At 38.6% G+C, this 20,291-nt stretch overlaps 2 protein-coding genes across 10 annotated transcripts in view; one reads left to right on the top strand and one right to left on the bottom strand.

The window, feature by feature from the left end:
* The window catches only part of si:ch211-198n5.11 (methylcrotonoyl-coenzyme A carboxylase 2), a 42,776-nt gene that overhangs the window by 11,346 nt on the left and 11,139 nt on the right, over positions 1–20,291 (bottom strand). Inside the window, exons 1-3 of one of the 3 annotated variants that reach the window (XM_054790214.1) lie at positions 2,795–2,904; positions 506–586; positions 71–235 (exon numbers count right to left, since the gene is read on the bottom strand). In XM_054790214.1, the coding sequence (XP_054646189.1) occupies positions 71–235; positions 506–586; positions 2,795–2,814 (266 nt within the window). In that variant the 5' untranslated portion in view covers positions 2,815–2,904. Of the gene's footprint in view, positions 1–70; positions 236–505; positions 587–2,740; positions 2,905–20,291 lie in introns of those variants that run through there. The other 2 variants (XM_054790215.1, XM_054790216.1) reach the window with 2 other exon arrangements.
* Positions 4,118–20,291, top strand: part of fnbp1l (formin binding protein 1-like) — a 46,179-nt gene continuing 30,005 nt past the window's right edge. For 6 of the 7 annotated variants that reach the window (XM_054790209.1, XM_054790210.1, XM_054790206.1 and 3 more), the window contains exon 1: positions 4,118–4,230. In XM_054790209.1, coding sequence (XP_054646184.1) covers positions 4,207–4,230 — 24 coding nt within the window. In that variant the 5' untranslated portion in view covers positions 4,118–4,206. Of the gene's footprint in view, positions 4,231–10,452; positions 10,571–20,291 lie in introns of all 7 variants that reach the window. The other variant, XM_054790213.1, reaches the window with a different exon arrangement.

Consider the following 20,291-nt stretch of genomic DNA (forward strand, 5'->3'; position numbering starts at 1 on the left):
AGAGGGTTTCAATATTCACAGAATGAAGCTCATGATGTGAATTCAACCGGTTTAAACACAAGTCCCTCACTTGTTGCGGCAGGTGTTGCTATTGTGAAGGTTTGCCTCATAAACATGCTGGTGGATGGGCTGCAGGGGAAGGTCTAACACCGGGAAGGCGCTACGCAGAGCTGTCCTCATATTGGCTGTACAGCTCGTATGCCGGACAAAACACTGCTGATGCTGCTCCATCATCCTGTGCGGGAGATTCATACATTATACGCAAAGCACATTTTCCAAACAATTAAGAAAGGAACTGCAAAGAATAAAACTAAAATGCAGTGCTTGATTAACAAATTGTACCATGTGGTGCTTGGACGAAACTTGGCATATTGTTTTCATTTTTTAACATAAATAGCAAACACACCAACATCTATCCAATGATTACCTAATGGTAACTTATTATTGTTGATTGCTGCTCGGGCTCTATTGTGAGGCCGCTGGAAAGCACGTGGATGCTACTCACCTATATCGCCCTTCCTCTGTCGTGCTTCTCAGAATCCACAATGGCAAAAATGTGCACACTCTTCTTCCACTATACGCGTTCCTTTGGACACAGAAACCAAAATGTTAATTAATCGTGAGTTTCTTCAAGCCGTCCATACTAGAGGCTAAAGTACATACAGTAAGTGCTTCGGTTTAGTAGAACAATCATCGTTCATTTCTCTCTGGGATTTGCTCTGCTTTCTAACTAAAAGAAAGAGTAAAATTAACCTGCCTTAAACCACCAGAGAACGAAAACAGAAAACATACTTTAGAGTAGTCAGTGTACAGCTTTTATAGCAGTATAGATTTACTATCCACTCCAAATTACTCCACACAGCCATTATTGTCTAAATAGCTGCAACATAAGTGAGTACAGTCGTCCCTCGCTCCATCGCGGTTCGAACATTGCTCCCTCTCCCTCTATCGCGGTTTTTCAAAAAATTATTCATTAATGATCACTGTTTTGTGGTTGACTATGGCCCATTATTAGTCCAAAAAATGCATATTTAAGCAAATGTTACATGTCCCTGGCCTAAATTAAGCATTTTCAATCATAAATATGTTCTAAATGAAATAAAAGTACAGTTTGATTAAAGGATGTTGATGAACTGTAGTCCACATGGACCACTAGGTGTCACTAGTAACACGCACCAAACTTGATCGCCAACAACAGGCTTGTATTATTTTATAAATATTTATCTCGCAACAGGCTCAATAATAACATAACAATAGTCATCATCCTCATCATACCAAAAACATGGGCTACTGCTGTGGCCGTACTCCAGCTAAGACTCAACTCTGAATCCCCGACTTCCTGTTATTTCCCGTCCACATGTCCGGAAGACATTTATTGGAAGCCACAAGCATGAGTCTTATTTTTGACTTACATTGCTTATCTTCTCTGATTATATCTTCTATATTGGGTAATATGAGTGTAAAGTTGACTATAGGGGTGTTATTTCATGTCTAGGGAGCTCTAATAATGGTACAAATCGTATGTAGAAGGTCATAATCAGGTTTTCTATGCTCTAAATATGGAAATATTGTGTTCATTAATATTGAATGCTACTTAAACTCACTTATCGCAGTCGCGTCTGGAAGCAATTAACCCTGATAAACGACGGCCGACTGTACCTCGAACGGCGTCAGAAGGGGCAGAGTACTAGTGACTAGTACAGCCATCGCTTGCCACATCGCGTATGAATTTCGCTGCTTCACTCTATCGCTGTTTTTCCAAAAATAAACTATTTAACAAATCATGCTATTTCGTTGTTGCCTACGGCCTATTATTAGTCATAAAATATGCATAATTTCACATATTTTTTTTATTTTGAAACTTAAAAATGGCTAAAGTAATTAAAATACAAATATAAGGCATCCAGAGGATGCAAAGTCGGAACAACAGGCTTTTATTGCAGTTTTGAATTCTTTCACAACAGGCACAATAATGACATAATAATCATAATAATACTGTTCCGGCCATAATAAACTCCAAGCTAAAACTCAACTCTAAACCGCCAACATCACTTCCTGTCCTTCACACATCCGGTACACATTTATTGCAACACACATGAGCAGAAGTCTTATTTATGTCTTAAATGGCTTATTTTCTTCGATTATGTCTACTAATACTAGCGTAAAGGTGACTATAGATGTGTTATTTCATGTCTAGAGGGCTCAAATAATGTTCAAAAACGCATTTAGAAGGTGGGAACCAGGTTTTCTCCTACAAAACTCACTTTGTATGCTAACTACGAACACACTTCAATTAATAAATAAGGAATCCTGCTTTGCGGAAATTTACTTATCACGGTCCGGTCTGGAACCAATTATCCGCGATGTTCGACGGATTACTGTACTAAGATAATTGGGGCAAGCATGACGGTGGTAGAGTCATGGTCTAGGGCTGCATGAGAGAACTAAGAGAAACATAAATTCTGCATGTCCAACACGCACAGGCGATTACAAAAAAAACAAAAAAGTGTGCCCTGATTTTAAAAGCTAAATTTTGGGTTATTGAGGTAAAAAACACTATTGAGTTTCACTCAAGTGACTGCCTATTTCGGAAATGGTATTGCTACAACAATGAGCAGTTACACACAGAGTGGTATTTTATCAGTGGAGACATACACTGAAGTAGAAAGTCGATATTGCATTACCATTTATTCACTCGTTTACACACTAGAGAGTGAAATGTATGTCAAAGGTCAAGTACCTTGAGTACCTTCAAATACTCCAGCGCAGATACCTTACACTTCAGATACCTTACCTAGCAATAAATGTGTACATGTCTGTCAGTGTCGGCTGTATCGAAGATAAAAACAGGACGATAAAGACAAAAACGACTGCAAAATCATCACCGACTAGTTTCTTGAAGGATCCTTTTCTTCTTTATGTTTATGTGTTGGCCGATTACTGGTACTACTGCCACCTACAGGACAGGAAGACGCAACCGTCATCGTCCCGATGACTCCAACTGCAATATGGAAGTTAGCCACGAGAGAACGCTACTTATTTACAAATGATACTATTGTACTCATACTCATCCAACCCCAATCCCCCAGTTGTAAATTGTATTTATTTGCAACGTTTGTAAACTCACCTAGTATTTATTGACAATTTACATTTATCTACATCTAAATATCTACATAAATACATTTATTTTATACCGACTCCTGGCCACTGTGCTTTTGAGCGTGTCATGTTTGAGCTTGTGCATTTGTGTGTAATTGTATAAATTATTGAGTAATTCATGAGAATGACATATATCCATACATACATATATGAAAAAAACAAGTGTATAAATTAAATAAAGAAAGCCAGTGATTTAGGATGACATTCTCATGTTGGTCTCCATACAAATGACGATTTAGGGCTCCTGGTTTAGGGCGGAGAGCAGGAGCAGGAGGAGGAGTGTGAGACGCAAACAGTATGGGTGGGCGATACTGCAAATGTCGAAATCGATCCGATACCAAGGAAGTACAAGGCCAGTATTGCCAATTCCGATACCGCTGCTGATACTTCACAGGTGAAAATGTTCAAGATCCTTTCATGTCCTTTGATGTCGCCTTCAATTTTTTTGATCATCATAATAATCAGAATACAAAACAGGACAAGGATCGTAGCAAAAAATATATGTTTTTCTAAACTAAAGAAATATATTTTTGTGAACAATTCAACAATGTATAAATAAACAATATCAGACAATGAAACAATATATATACTGTATATATATACAAAAATGAATTTTCTTTCATTACATTAGAATGAGCAAAATAAAGTCAGTGGTCGTTCCCTGTTTGCGGCGGTTACTGATAACAAATAAACCTGAGTAATAAAAAATACATGTACAGTATATAAATATTTCTGACATTGTAATAAATGCTTTAATATGCTTATTTTCCAATCTGCGCTGTGCTTTGTTCCCTTTCTGCTAAATAATTAACAAAAAAATTAAAACGAAAAAGGAAACGTCCTCCGGGCCGCATTTCGGAGATCCCTGTTATACCGTCATCACGGTAGTATCGATCTAATACTGATACCAGTCTTAACGATACTAACTCTATTGGGATCGATCCTCCCACCCCAAGCCGACTCCAAGTGCTCCGAGGCAGTTTGAGAAGAGCCCGTGTCGGGAAAAACTGCGTCCAATCCCGGAGAACTCAGAAGGGGCGAGCCAAGATGAGTTGGGGAACGGAGCTCTGGGTACGTTGACTTTTTAAGTGTTCGCATTGTTTGCTTTGTGTTTCCAACTCGGCGACTTTGGAGAAATGAAGAGGAAAGAAAGGTGCAGTGGTACCTTTTTAAGCATGTGTAAAAGACCAGTGGCTAACGCTAGTAGGCACTTGGCTAAAATGCTAAAGCTAATCCGCGGCGCACCTCAATGGTTGTGACAGCGGCGGAACAATAGACAGGTCTACGGAGGCAGGGCAAGCCGGGGCAGCTCGCTTCTCTGCCGCTTCTGTCTCCTCCACCTCCATTACCGTGTTTATGTCACAACACTTGTGCTCTTTCAGCTGCCGAATAGAATAGTTAGACCGGCGAGTTGTATCTTGACCATTTTTGGGAGTCACACCCAGTATCAAACGAAGAGGCTGGCAGGGATTGCTGGGAGCAGGGCGGAGTAAAACTGGAAACTACACCGTCTTATCTTCACTCTTTTGACCTCAAATGAACACAACGTTAAATTCAACTGCTGTTTCTTTGACCGTTACCAGTACTTATTTGAGAAATAGTTCAGTTTTCTTTTGTTTCAGAAAACTATTAGGTTATCTTTTACCAATCAACAATGGTAGCCCTAGTTATTAAAAAAAAACAACAAATAATTGCAGCGATATAGAACTGCATCATACTGAGAGATGTTTTGGTCATCTAATTTAGATGGATGAACAAATAACAACAACAAACATCAATAGTTTTGAAATAGTGTCGGTCAAAACTGGCCACTATTTATTTAGAAAAAGGTAGACATGTAATGGAGTGTCCTGTGAGTGTACATTCTTAGTCAAACTTGACCTCAATTTGAATAAGGTATGCCATTCAAATCAAGAATGTACTAAAATCTTAATTTAGTTCAACAGTTTTTGAGAAATACGTTATTATTAAAGGGCGTTGTTGGCCCTGACGAGCTGGAATACTGTAACCCCAAAAAAGCAAACAGAAGCATCCTTCCTCCTATATGTGGGCGTGTGAGCAAGAGGAGGGAGTGCTTCACATCCCCGGGGTGATACCACTACTTCTACCGGACTCTGTGGTTTGCTTGGTCAGTGACATTAAAATGCAACTGAAGATAATAAGATAACACTTTGCTTACGATTGTGAAGTGGTGTAAACGAGGAGACAGATGTGATTTGACAGAATTACTTACTCACGCTGACCTCCACCACATCTTTGGGATGAAATGTGCGATGTGGCTGGAAGGATTAGCCAGCTGAGTCATTTTGCATTCCCAGATGGACAGACAGAGCTGGACATCCATATTTAAGAGAGAAGGGTGGCTTAACTTTTTATGAATAACCCTTGGACATCTCAGATGGTTCAATGGAAAGTTACTGGTTTAAACCACAGGGCCTTTTTTTAACTGGCAACCAAGAAACAGACTCCCTGTTGGTTGGTTAATTTTATGTTTGTTGGTCTGTTGTTATTGTGTGAAGCGTTAAGTTTGCATAGACATAGAATTTTAGTGCATTTTATGGCTTTTAGCAGATATTTTTACATGATTTTTTTCAGATATTATGCCTGATAAAACAAACCAGAGCCTGGCCTGTCCAAGTGCTCAGAGAAATCAAGGGAAACTAGAGGACGTTTTGAGGAAACTAGGGGGAAAAAAAACAGGAGAGGAAATGAAATGATGTGGAAACAGCATTTACAAAAAAGCATGAGCTCCTGACGGAATAAAAGCCAACAACTTTAAAAATAGAATCAGGAACGGGATCTATATGCCCAAATGTAAGCAAAAAGGTCAAGATATTCATTCACTTGTTTATTAAACCATTTCAACTCTCCTAGCAAGCGAAGCACACAATGACCTGCTGTGTGGAGGCGCAGACTGGCTAACTGTCATAATCCCCTGATGAGATTAATGTGTTGGCAGTCAAGATTAAACCTGATTGGCTGTCTGATGTCAGATTACAGATAATCGTTTGAAAAATAAGATGTGGAGCAGTTCACTGGCTGTTTTCTGTCACATTTCTGCTAGATTTCTTCCTGTTTTCTTTTAATCACTAGTTACAATATTTGATTAATTCAAAGTATAAACTACCAGCATGAAAAATAAAAAAAAAAAACTTTTTTTTTTCCTACTTTATTAGTAAGTGTTTTTGGCTAGTGGCTCATTTATGCACACAATATAGCACTAGAGTGTGCCGTTAGTAGACGTCTTGGATGTACTCCAGAAGACATTATAAAGCAAGCAAGGAACATCCGATTACCGACCTGGCTTCCTCCCCACTGTAAAGTTGAAAGTGCTGTGTGTGCGTGTGTTTTTAGTCGCGTTACGATGCTGCCATACTGCGCTTTGGTCTGGCTGGCTGGTCGGAAGTCTGGCTCAGGAATGAGAGGTTGACAGGTGGGCTTCTCTGTTGACTGGCCGTGCTTTAAGACCAGTATAAAGGTGGAGGAAAGACCACAGTCTTTTAATGGCTGGCTGGCTGGCTGGCTGGCTGACTAGTGGAAAGCAGTTCTGTCGGAACCTCACACATACTGTGCAGTAATGGAAAATGTTTCATCCTCATGTTTCCTATGGGAGATGGATTTCTGAAGCAATTGATATCCGCAAAGCTTAAATATTTCAGGTAGCCGCTGGTCTCTTATTGCATCCTGTTTATAAACCACAATAGTTCACATTCACAGTATGGCAACTCCTCCAAGCAGCATTCTTCTTCTTATGGCTCATGGAAGTGTACTGGAAGAAGCTTTCAGGGTTTGCAATTTGGTGTACAGCAGTAGTTTGCCTCTAGCCAGTCACAGCGGGTGTGAATGAAAACACATGGAAGCTGAGGGACCTGGCCTGGGCACAACAATCTGTTGTACACTGGCAAGCCAAAGTTGTCAACCAATTGTGTATGTACAGTATGCAGACGAATGTGTTTTTATAGATGTCATAAAGAGGACATTATCAGGTCACTTTAGAGGGGAAGTGTATGAAAAATTTGTTTGACATCATTCAAAGCAGTGCTACTTTAATCCATTGTTTTTTTGGGGGAAAAAAAATGTTATTTAAAAACAAAAAAATATAAGGTAAAAGGTATTTGTTTTCACAACCCCACAGTCTTTTTTTATAGGCCACATTAGTCTGTGTCAAGATGGAAGTCTTAATTAGATTGACATGTAAAACTACAGACATGGTGGCAGGTGATGACAGGGGATAGAAGGCAGAGGAAGGATGGATGACAAAAATGAAATGCCGTTATATTTTCAAAGGAGGGTTGATAACGTATAGGAGAGGGTGAATTTATCAACTCAACGGCAACCTTTTATGACTCTGTGGTGGCCTCAGCCATCTTCTATGCTGTGGGCTGCTGGAGAGGGGGCAGCACAGACAGGGACAGGAGCAGGATCAATAGACTGATCAGGAGAGCGAGCTCTGTCCTGGACGATCCTCTGGACTCCGTGGAGGAAGTGGGGGAGAGAAGGATGTTGGCTAAGCTGACATCCATCATGGACAACACCTCTCACCCGCTACATGACACTGTGGGTTCCCTTAGCAGCTCCTTCAGCAGCAGACTATTACACCCACGGTCTAAGAAGGAGAGGTTCCGCAGGTCTTACATACCGACCGCTGTCAGGCTCTACAACACCTGCACCACCTGAAACTTGTTGTAGTCACTATGTATTCTTTACACTGTATTCTTTACTTGCGTATCTTGCTTGCTGCTGTAACAAGTGAATTTCCCCGCTGTGGGATAAATAAAGTACAAATACAAATACAATACAAAATAGATGCATGTTTATTCGTATAAAAATTGAAGTACTGTAGTGTTCTCGACATTTATGAAGGCAGTAAGAACAAAAAATATATATTTTTTGAAATAGCTGCCTTGTTGAGTGATTGTCTGCTTTTGAGCAGTGGGGCTTCAAACAGTACACTTGAGTTTGGTTACCCTGAACAAATTGTGTCCTTTTGGAGAAACACAAGCATTAAGGTCATGAGTGGTTTCAGTTTACCAGAACAGGACATTTGTGCACATCACACACTGGCTACAATTATTGTTTAATCCTAAGCAATAGGCCTGTCACGATAACAAATTTTGCTGGATGATCATTGTCCTACACATTATTGCGAAAAACGATATTATTGTCAACATTATTTTGAGACCACATTTTCATTAATTTATAATCGAATGATATTATATGGCATAATAATGCAAGTACACCGTATCAAAAACAATAAACATAAATTTTTCAAGAGTATTTAACATTGTATTTGGAATGTCAAGAGCTTTTAAATAAAATAAATGTAAAACGCAAAAACATGATGTAAAACAATAGTTCCCCAAAGTGCAGGGTTTCCACTACATGCAATGATTGATCATGGTGTACTGCCACAAATAATAAAAAATAAAAGCCGCCGCACCTTAAAAATTAGGGTTTTTTTTTTACTTGAAAACAATAAGTAATATGTTGTATGAATGGCTATATATGCTATATATTGTAGATACATTCAGTATATAACTCATTAAATACACATATATTGACCACATTTAGTTTGACAACAATTGAAAATATCATACAAATGTTTCCCTACACTTTATTTTGATAAACATGCACCGGAATCACCTGTCTGCCCTGTTGGCACTTGCGCATGTGTGACCAGATAAAAGTATGTGTTGACTTGTGTTGACGTTCACTTTGTTTCTTATTAGCGTAAGAATGAAAAATAGTCTGTAAAATGTGCAGTCCATTGACGACTGCTCGTCACAGGCTAAGCCTACCTATGCCAGTGTGTATGATCGCTCACGTTTCAATCTCATTCGACTTTCTGGCATCTTTGTTTACACATTTTGCCTGGCTCTCACTACCTCACTACCTAGCTCGTTTTTGGCCCATGGGTGAGCTACAAGTGGCTATCACGTTCATGGTGTACATGCTAACATACTTTTTAAAGTGTTACTTAAAGGAAAACTGCACTTTTTGGGGGGAATTTTGCCCATCATCCACAATCCTTATGTGAGACATGAACACCTATCTATTTCTCTTTTCTGTGTGTTCTAAAGATATAAAAACAGAGCTAAGAGAGACAGAGCTAACAGAGCTAATGCACGTAAAGAGAAACACATATTCTGCCTACAAGGTAGGGCTGCAAGAAACGATTATTTTAATAACCGATTAATCAGTCGATTATTTTTTTCTATTATTTAATGAATGGGATAAAAAAATAACACTTTTTTAATTTCCTCCTCTTTATTCAGAAATAGAAGATTTGAACTGACAGAAATGCAGAAACACGAGGTTGCCGCTTGAATTTTCTGTTAAAATAATGTTCAATAATAAAAAATCGAAATGTTTGTGAAATAGCTTCAGTAAAACAATAAATGTACACAAAAATACAATGATGATCATTTTCTTAGTCGATTAATCTGAAGCGTGTTGTTTCAATTAATGGAGTAATCGGTTAGGCCATAGATGGACCAAATTAATATGAGGCAAACACCTACAGTTAGTGGTTGGGTCAGCAACATATCAGAAAAGAGGCAAAAATGCCCATCACTGTTTTCCAAAGTCAAAGCTGACATGTGTGAATATCTTGTTTTGGCTAAAAAAAAAAAAAAAGATAATAGGTCTGGTTTCATGGATGACTAAGGAAATTAAAAAATATTCACTTTTGAGAGAGAATATTTACATATTTAAATACAAAAAAATGGTTCATCAATTACCAACATAGTTGTCGATTAATTGGGTAATCAATTAACCATCGATTAATCAAATAATTGTTGCAGCTTTACTATTAAAAAAATCCAAAAAGCGGCAACAACGCTTCATTTGCATATATTGTGATGTGCGTATTAACCAACTACAGTGACATTGTTATTATTATTATTATTAACATTGTTACGCTGAATGAACTACGTTACTGCCGCATTGACACCTTGCCACACCACACCGACTAGCTACTAGCCGGCTAGTGACGAGCTTCACCACACACTCACCCACAGCGTGTCACAACGACTCGGGCAACTCTACATATTGGCGCTACAGTAATACAGTGAAACTGGGAGGAAATGTGAATATTTACTTTGCAAGTCGATACCGGTGTGCGCCCCTAAATTTTCTCCTAAAATGTTAAGTTAGGGCCACTGTGCGCCTAGTAAAAAAAAGGGAGTCTGGAACCCTGTAATAAAATTCTGGACAAGACATCACAGAAAAAGACGCTCTCCTCTCGCTTCCTCTTGGAGTGCAGTCACTACAATGAGCTTCCTGTGCTTACAGCTGTATCCTTCCAGCTGTTTGGCAGATGATTACATGCAGTAACAGGCTCAACCTCGATGTGCCGCTGACTAAAATGGGTCAACATGTGTCATCCGACCCTTCCTGATCAGGCCTCAAGGTTGGTGTGTTCCTCCATTTAGTTGAACGATTTTTGGCAGTCTTGGATTACCACTTGACCTCAGAGTTGTACCTGCACCGTTTTTTTGTAATAGGAAGTACAGTAACTGGTGGAGGTGGTCCAAAACAAACTCACACCGTGGAATTTATTGGTTTTTCTGTGGTTCATCATACCAGCCTTGTACCATCCTTTATGAGCACTGTTTAATATTTTTCTTTCCAGGATGTGAAACCTGACTCAGTGTAGACAGGAATACATGCAGGCCTCTCGAGTCATGACTTGGCTGGATGTTGCGTTTCGGTCAGACCTGCAGCTCTGTTCTGTGGGTTGTGATCCATGGGTCCCCTCTTTTCGTCAACTCTCAGTTATTTCTTCAGCATCAAAATGTGACTTTTTAGGCATGTGGAAAATTGGAAAATGTTGTGAATGTTTCTGATTTTTGCAGTTCCACAAACTAGTCATTATAATTATTATTTCTACTGGCTGCTGTCAGTTTTAAACACGGTTACAGCCAGTAATAGAGATGGTTCAACGTTCTTGTGGCCTAATTCGCCAAGTTTGAATGAATTGGGATAATGTAGATTTGAAATATGTCTTGCAGTTAGAGCATACTTTTTTCATAAGATAATCTACTGTGGAACCTCTTAAAACCCTAAAGGTTGTACTGTTTAGGAACAATATGATTTAAAAGTTGCACATACGTAGAGCTTGAACCGCCATGTTAGACATCAGCATATCCCACAAGACGTCATTTCTGGTGACACTTGGTGAGCTCAGTGAATAACCAACTCTGCAACTCCACAAATGCATCTTGCATTGTCTTGGCTTTTGTGAATTTTCTGTGATATCACCACAGAGGGTTATCAGTAATGGCAAAGAGGAGAAATATGATTATGGTTGTTTGTCTACCCTCTGATAGACTGGTGATTTAGATCAGGGTATACCCCATCTCTCTCACAAAGTCAGCTGGGATAGACTTCAGCTCACTAGTACCCTTGAACAGGATAGGCAGAAGAACATGAGTGGTGGATGGATTCATTGATTAAAAAAAAAAAAGAGTTATTCTTTCATAACCTCTGTTTGCTGAAGCAGCAAGTGTGTTTTTTTTCATGGTTTAGATGTCCGCCAGCTGACATCCTCTGGTTGTTGTGTACTAAACACACCAGCTGCTTGCGAAACCTGCTTTCCTCCTATAGCACTGATCCTATCTACTTTGCAGATGCACGCTGTCCACTATTACCTCGTGGCATACCAACAAAAAGCCAAAACATCAGCTTACACGGGCACAACATAAAGAGACAGTAGAAAGTAGTCCAGTGTTTGTCAGTTCAGTTTAATTACTGACTCAAGTCGTTTGTCGCCATAGCACCAATGCTTTCCTTAGCTACCAATGTAGTACAGAGAACAAATCCAACAAGACTACACCTCTTGTTCCCTGTTTGTTTGTGAGTGTAAAGCAGTCGGTGTATATTTGTCATGCGACAATAAACAATTTACGACTTTCCATCTCGTAGTACATTTGATAATTGAACCCTTTTTTTCATCTTTGTCTTCCTGATATTCTCAATTGAAACCACTTTTGGTGTCTTATCACACGCAATTCTATAACACAGACATAACATTGTTTTATTCAATGGGGATGAAACCCATGACAAATGCACACTTGTTGACTATCTTATGTTATTTGCATTATTTTATTGGCCTTTTTGTTCCAGATAACACAGTAGTGCTCACACATTCAGTGGGTAAAACAAGGGTACATTACATTAATTAATTAACAGTACATTAATTCCCTCATGAACCAGAAAACACATGCATAGCTACTATTTTAACTGTGTTTTGCTAAGGTGGCTGATCAGTTGCAATCAGTTTGTCTTCTCATTGGACATTCTTGATTTATATCAAGGGCTTCTTTTGCCCTTTCTTCTGTGTTGTTGTAAAGTCAGTGTGTGTACAGGCACAACAAATCCATTTCATGTTGTGACCTTATCGGTCTTTAGAATCCATTAGTGGTGCATTTTTATGCTGTTATGTTGTGGTTTGTGTTGAGAAGCGCTTTTTTTGAAGGCGTTTGGGACGACAAAGTTTGCATGTGCTGTCCGTGCTTGCGTGGATTTCCTTTAGATACTTCGGCTTTCTCCTACATCTCAATTCTTATTCTAATTGAAATTGGCCATATGTGGGAATTTGAGTGTTGATGAGTGTCAATATGTGCGATTGATTGGCGACTGGTCGTGGGTGTACCCCATCTCTCGGCTGAAGTCAGTTGGGGTTGGCTCCTGCTCATCCACAGTTCATGAGGGCAAGCGGTATTAGGGATGGGTACTGTTAACGGTACAAATTCCGTCTGTACTACCGGGCACTGACTCAGGTAAAATCAAAAGGTACCATTAGGCCTGTCACGATAACAAATTTTGCTCGTCGATAATTGTCCCACAAATTATTGTCGGTAATCAGTGTTGTTGACAACATTTTTTGACACCATTTTTTCCTTATTTATACGGTTTAATTTCTTTTGAACATGCATACAAGTTACATTGGAATACGTGATATGTCACAATTCAAAATTCCACATGTCCAAAAGGAGTAGGAAGAAGCAAATCTTATTCAATCCTACCCCGTGTGTTTCACATCAATTGCAATACATTAAATCACCCCCTATATTTTAAATGTACTCTTTGCCAAGATACACAGGAAAATGATAAGGCAGTACAACAATGTGGTCAAAATTGCGTGTCAGTTTGCAGTCACTGTAAATAAACTATCCAACAGTCATAAACAATAAGTATGTAATACTAATAACTGATGAAAGGGTTAATAGTTGGATAATGACTGAGTACAAACAATGTTCTCATGAAAAAAAAAGAATTGGTAGCAAGTGCAAGAGTGATTACACACAACATTGCATGCACACAGTGGTTCAGGATTCTGCTTCCTTGTACTTTATAAACATTAACTGCCTGTATTGTTTCTTGAAATCGCTCATTTTAGTGCATTGTTTGACTTCCCTGATTCCACATACTGATATGCTGAAGATTTAATAACTGTTGGCTGTTTTGATATACTGTATTTGTTAAAGTTTATATATCGCACGGTAAATATTATATTGAAAAAATAAATAAAATAGTAAATTAACATTTATTACCACATAAACACACACAAAAATACACAAAATTGGTACTGTGGAGTACCGGTATCGATTCCCATGTACTGGGTATCGGTACTGTATTGGTTCAAATGTGGAAGGTATCCATCCCTAAGTGGTATAAAAGATGGATGGACGGCATGTACTGTACCATAAATAACACGCCATGGGGAGAGAGTGTATATACAACTCCTCCCCTCTTTTATTTTCTCTAAGTCCTTTAGCATATGACGAAAACAATGCTAATTCTCACATCACAAGACTTTTCCCAGGCTCTTCATTTGGCAAGTGAAGTCTCAAGCCGCTATAAAACTCTTGAGTGTTGCCTTTAAGTCTGTGCTGCTCATTTACACACTAACTAGCTGCCAGCATAGGGCTTTTCTTGTTACCCTGGTGACCTGTCCTTAAAGTGCGCATTGTACCTTCAAGTCACTGCTTCAGCCATGACCACATAGCATAGTCTTCCCCTGGACATTCCTAATCGTGAATGTCTCAAGCATTTCTCATTTATCAACACTGACAACTTTTAGTACTTGAAGTGTTGAGGAGGCACAGAAGTCTGAACAAGGTTCAGATTTCAGCAACACTGAAGTCTGTTTTGTGTGCTGCCTGACATCACAAAAACCTTTTAGAAATGCTAGCAGGGATCATGTAATGAATCAAATTTAAAACATCAGTTCATATTAACATGGTAATGATAGGCACACTGGACAGCAGTGTGGGTCCAAGTTGACAGAAGGACAGGTATGTCAGACAGATTTTGGCAGGGTTATGTTGCCCCTTTAAAATGTTGCCATTATTAATGCTGATTAAAAAGAAAAAAGATAAAATCAGTCAGCGGGGAGGCATCTGTGGACATGTTTTAGACAGCAGGGCATGAGGCAAAGGTGCAGAAGTGTCTACACTTGTAAACAATGGAACGACTTTTTTTGTTTCTTGGAAGTGACTTCCCCTTTCCAAAATGTAATCTGCCGTGTCCACTCCTGTCTTCACAAGTTAAATAAAGACAAAACACAACTCAAAGCTTCGTATTGATTCTGTTGTCATATGGTAAATTGTGACACATGGCAGGGCAGATTTCTCAGAGTTGACATTCTTACAGGGACATAGACTTATCCAAGATGAAATTTTGACACTTAAGTGAGTTTCCACTAAATGTAAGGCAGTAGTGTTGGGGATGTTCTGTTGACAAATACTAAATGAGATGCAGTATATGTGGGTAATATGGTTAAGCCTAATAACAAGCAATATTGCAGAACATTTAAAACATCCAATATAGAAGAATGCATATAAAATTTAAAATAAGTTTTTGGCATATTAACTTTACAGAATGTGTGTGCTGCAAGCTGATAATTATATTTTTAAAATAGCAAAAATATATTTTATAATTTATGGCACAGTAATGACACATCATTTTTAGGTATCAGAACAAAGTCTGTTTTGTTGCTGTTAATTGAATTTCTGTTTAAATGGAGCTGGTTTTCATAGCTGGAGTTTTTCTGGTGCTCTCACAGATTGAAGATCTACAGCAATTCAGGTAACTATGCGTCATTGTTTGTTTCACAATGTCTTTAAAGTGATATATTAGATCCTATTAGTTCGTGCAAAATGCTGTGGCCAGTGTGTGTACTGTCTGGATGCTGTATGAGAGGAAAGCAAGCAATTATTAGAACCACATTGTTTTGTTGATATACTGTGCATATATAGTATCATAAACAATTGAAGGATACCCGGTGTGATACATTGGGGTTGTCTGCAACCATGCATCTGTTGTTGTAATTGGATCCGTTTTAATTGGCCAAGCTGACAACACACTCAACATCTCTCTCCAAACCAATCACGGTCATGCTTTGGAAGATGTACTCCATGCAGATGGCTGAGCATAGACATACCAGACAAAATAACTGCAGACAAAATGTCTTCATTCGTGTATGAGAAACATGAACCTTGCTTGAAGGTTTGGACCTTGGTCCATATTTAAAAGTGTTAACAGACAGTAACCTAAATGCGAATTGTCACACATTTCTTCACCAAGCCATCTGTCAACACCCACACCACGTGCCCGAATGCCCCAAGTCTACCACACAAACCAGATAAAGGTGTCATTAGCAAGACGCCACAAATGTGTATCAGCAGTCAGATAAATTAGGGATTCTTTGTTGAATTAATGGTTTGTGTCTGTGTTTGCACGAGTGGGTGTGCATTAATACATCGGAATGCACAAATGGTCGAATGACACAGTTCTATGGATTGTTAAATAGAGTAATGATTCCATCCTGTTTCAAATAAGACACATTCACTGGGAATGCTGTGGTTAGCATTGAGGGCAGCCACTAAACCAATGCAGTGTTTACTTTAGTACTTTTTTTTTGGTCCAACACTTTAGTCAGTTTTGCATATACACTTAGTGCTATATACTGACTATGTACTTATGTAGTGTTTTTCCTTACATTATATTAGAGGAACACACTGCCTCCTCAATGGCACCTTCCACTTGGGATGTCCCGATCCACATTTTTTGGCTTCTGAACCGATCCAATTTTTTTTTTTCTCATCCATTCTCTCATGGTTTAATCTGCCTAAGATGAGCGTTCTCCTTCTCTGACGTCACTTGGGAAACACCCTCTTCTGACAAGGTCCGAATCAAAATGGCTGCTCGGGACTTACTGTAATTTTTAATAATTTAACATTCGCTTTAAAAAAAAAAGAACAATGTGGAACATAATTTCAAACAATATAGAACATATATTTAAGCAAAGTTGAAAAATCATGGCAGTGACCCTTAAACTAAGCTAAGCCAGGCATGTCGGCAAAAATACCAGAAAGTCAAATGAATTGAAACGTGAGCGATCACACACTCTGGCATAGATAGGCTTAGCATGTGACAACTTGTCAATTGACCACACATTTTCCGGCCTCTTGTTCATTCTCCCGATGAGAATCTTCCCATGAAGTATAAACTACTGGACCACCAGTTTCAGTGTCCACTTTACCTTGGACTGATAGGGTGCCGTCCAAGGTGCCCCTGCTCCTAAATCTAAACCGTTGAGCTTGACTAAAAATTGCAGTTGCCCACACGGACAAGCCAGATGCCTTCTGGACAAAAGTCGAATGGTCATACAAAACAAAGATTTAGCTATTTGGTCACAGTGACAAGGACTCAAGGAGATGTCAAACCTAAGAACACTGCACTAACTCTCAAGCATGGTAGTAGCATCATGGTCTTGGGCTTCTTTTGATGCCAGTGGTACTGGTGTACTGCACAGTTTATGGAAACATGAAGATGGATGGCTGCCTTCAAATTCTTCAACCTCACTTCAAATCAAGAGTTAGATGGATGAAACTTTGACAAAATAAGACCATGATCCCAAACACACATCACTACTGGTTTTGGAATGGCTAAACCGGGCTAAAATTTAAGCTTCTGTAATGACCTTCCCAAAGCCCTGACCTCAACCCAAAAGAACATTTTTGGATTATGTTAAAAGCTGAATCCATGCCAGGAAACAAATGAACTACCATTTGTGCCAAGAAGAAGCTTGGTGATGGCAACTAGAAGCTGTGGATGACCCAATATTTATCAAGATAGCCACTTATCTGTTTCTGTACCTTCCTTGGGACCAACCAGTCTTTCTGGTTGTAGAACAATACAAGGATCAGGTTGCTATGAACCTTGCCAAGCTAGCATGAGACAGGATGGCTAGCTTGCTGCTTTCTCTATCATATTCAAAAGTACTTCCGGCTGTAATTTCTGCCAAAAATGCAGCAACAAAGTACTGAGCAAAAGTAGTGAATACCTTTGTGAATTGTTAGTATTTTATTTTTATTAAACTTGCAGATATTTAAAAAATGTCATGCTGTCATTATGGGGTACTTGCAGAATTTTGAGGAAAATAATTTATTCCATTTTGGAATCAGGCTGTAAAATAATACATGGAAAATAGAAGTGCTCTGAATCCTTTCCAGATGCACTTTATAATTTTTAAGAAAATCAACTTGTTATATTTGTTTTTCTTATTAAACAACTAAATATAGTGGCCTATTTTTTTGCAACTGTATATGAAGTATACAGTATGTACAGCTGTATGTTTATATTATATATTCAGGCATAGAATGTGCATCAGAGCGGATGTGATTTTATGTGGTCACTGGAGACCCATGAGGGCAGCCTAAATAACAACTTCTCAAATACTGTTTATCTCATTGTAACACAGCTGCATTGAAATAAGGGCATTTTCCTGTAGCCAACAAAAACGTGATGTGCACTAACTTGTGACTAGTTAAGTCTTGTGACTGTCGCTCTCATTTATGATTGTACTATAAAGCTTTGGATGGCAGTCAGGACAGGTGTTGTGATAATTTGCTTTATTATGCTTGACTATCCAGAAAGTGCACGCGCAAAAACCATGCAACATTGCCCAAATGCAATATGAGTCTGCCTCATTGCTGCACTGTAACTATTATACAGTCATGGAAAAAATGATTAGACCACCCTTGTTTCTTCACTTTCTTGTTCATTTTATTGCCTGATACAACTAAAGGTACCTTTGTTTGGACAAATATAACAATGACAAAAAATGCTCATAAGAGTTACATTTTTTTGGCAGTACAATGCTATAGCTATTCATGTAAGAACTTACTGTAAGTGGTTTTGGTTATCATCAAGAAAAATAAATAATCAAAACCCGCATCACGTTACTAGACTTAACACAAGGGACTAAACTACATTTTATATTACAATGTAGCTGCTTTCAAAACATGCAATATATCAAATGACAACTAAATACACTACTTTGAACATTTTCAAAATGATTTGCATGAAGACGTTAACTTGTGACTGGAAATCCTGCATGGAAGTATGAAGTGAAATGGGACGCTGTGTATATCTTTATTTCACTGGTATAATGTGACATATAATTTAACATCTATTTTGTATCTCACAGAAATGCAATTTATACTACGTAAGCGCTGTAATACGCTCTCTAAAACTTGCGTGAAAAGTAGAATATTCTCCTTGACGGACCCTGACAGCGTGGTACTAAAGTGTAGTGTTGTATTGTTACACAAAGTCACAGCTTTCCACGGTGTCAAACAAATGCAGTTTCTTTTCGCGTTTCGTCTCTTTCTAAGTGGACTGAGTGAGAGATGGCGGCAGTGTGCTGCTGTGTGTGTGTGAGGGGTAGGAGCCAGGTACGGGCAGCAGGCAGCACAGAGAGACAGACACACTGGGAGGGAGCGACTGAATCGCGGTGCAGCAAAATAAAAGTTATATATCGGGTACATTTTCACCGATTTTGATTAATCTGTGATATGTCAAAATCGGCCCGTCGGGTCTAGTGTTAGCATGCAAGATATGACTTGAATATGAATATCAGTAATTGATATGGACAAGGGGTAGGATGATAAAAGGTCCGCTTCTTCATACACTTTTTCAGACATATTGAATTGTGCAAAACCACATGATGTCCCTTAATGTAACTTGTTAAGCATACCATACGTATCATTTTTAGTAGCACAGTGCAAGTAATAAGTAGTAAGTAAGACTTAAATATTAAGTTAATTCTAGAACTGATCCACTACTAGAGTTTATGTTTTTCTAAATTATTTCAGTCTTGTAAATGTCCCAAGTTGTCACAAGGCAGCAGGTGTTATGTTACTCTCGCTGAGTTTATTTGTCCACAATGATTGTTATGGAGAGGAACGAAGTCCCGCCGAGTTAGTCGGGTTAATCTTTGAGCTGTTGCAAAGTTCCCTGTTTATGACAAGGGGTGGACCAATGCAGAAATAGTTCTTCAAGGTCCAGAACATCATAATGAAAACTCAAGTGTCAAATATTAAGTCGTCACCAACGCATTGTCAAAGAAAATAATGAAACATAGTTTTTTGTAGTATTCCAGCAATATTTATTGTTAATATTCACACTGATCTTGAATGACTAAAAACATTTTTTACATGAATGCTGAAAAATGTTTGCAAGCTTCAATCAGGTATCTTAAAGTGAATTTTGAGTTGATGCATTATTTCTTAATAAAATAAATTTGTCCAAATTTATATACAGATAATTTTTCTCACCTTAACAATTAGGGGTGCAACGATACACAAAATTCACGGTTCGGTTCAGTTCGATCCGTTTGTGTTACGGTTCGATATTTTTTCGATACAAAAAATAGATTACCTTACCTTTTTTTAATTTCAATTTTATTGAAATTGCCAACATTTTTCAAATTTTTCTCATTTTTCAACATGTGGGAGGAGGAGCTCAGTGGCTCTATGCAGAGTAGCTGATCGCAGATGCACAGAGCGCTGTCAGAAATTGATAAAATGAATAAGGAAACTGCGTATTGTTTGATACAGGTGTCACGGTTCGGTACGCATGTGTATTGAATGGTTCAATACAGACACACGTATTGTTACACCCCTATTAACAATCAATGTTAAAAGCTAATAAAAAGCTGAACTTTTGCTTTTTAAGTTTTTGTTTTAAAGGGGTGCTCCGATCAGGGTTTTATGCCGCTGATTCCGATACTAGGAATGAGCGAGTACACCACTATCTGTATCTGTATCTGTATCTGTTCA

The sequence above is a fragment of the Dunckerocampus dactyliophorus genome, chromosome 10 (assembly GCF_027744805.1).
Source record: "Dunckerocampus dactyliophorus isolate RoL2022-P2 chromosome 10, RoL_Ddac_1.1, whole genome shotgun sequence".
Lineage (NCBI taxonomy): Eukaryota > Metazoa > Chordata > Actinopteri > Syngnathiformes > Syngnathidae > Dunckerocampus > Dunckerocampus dactyliophorus.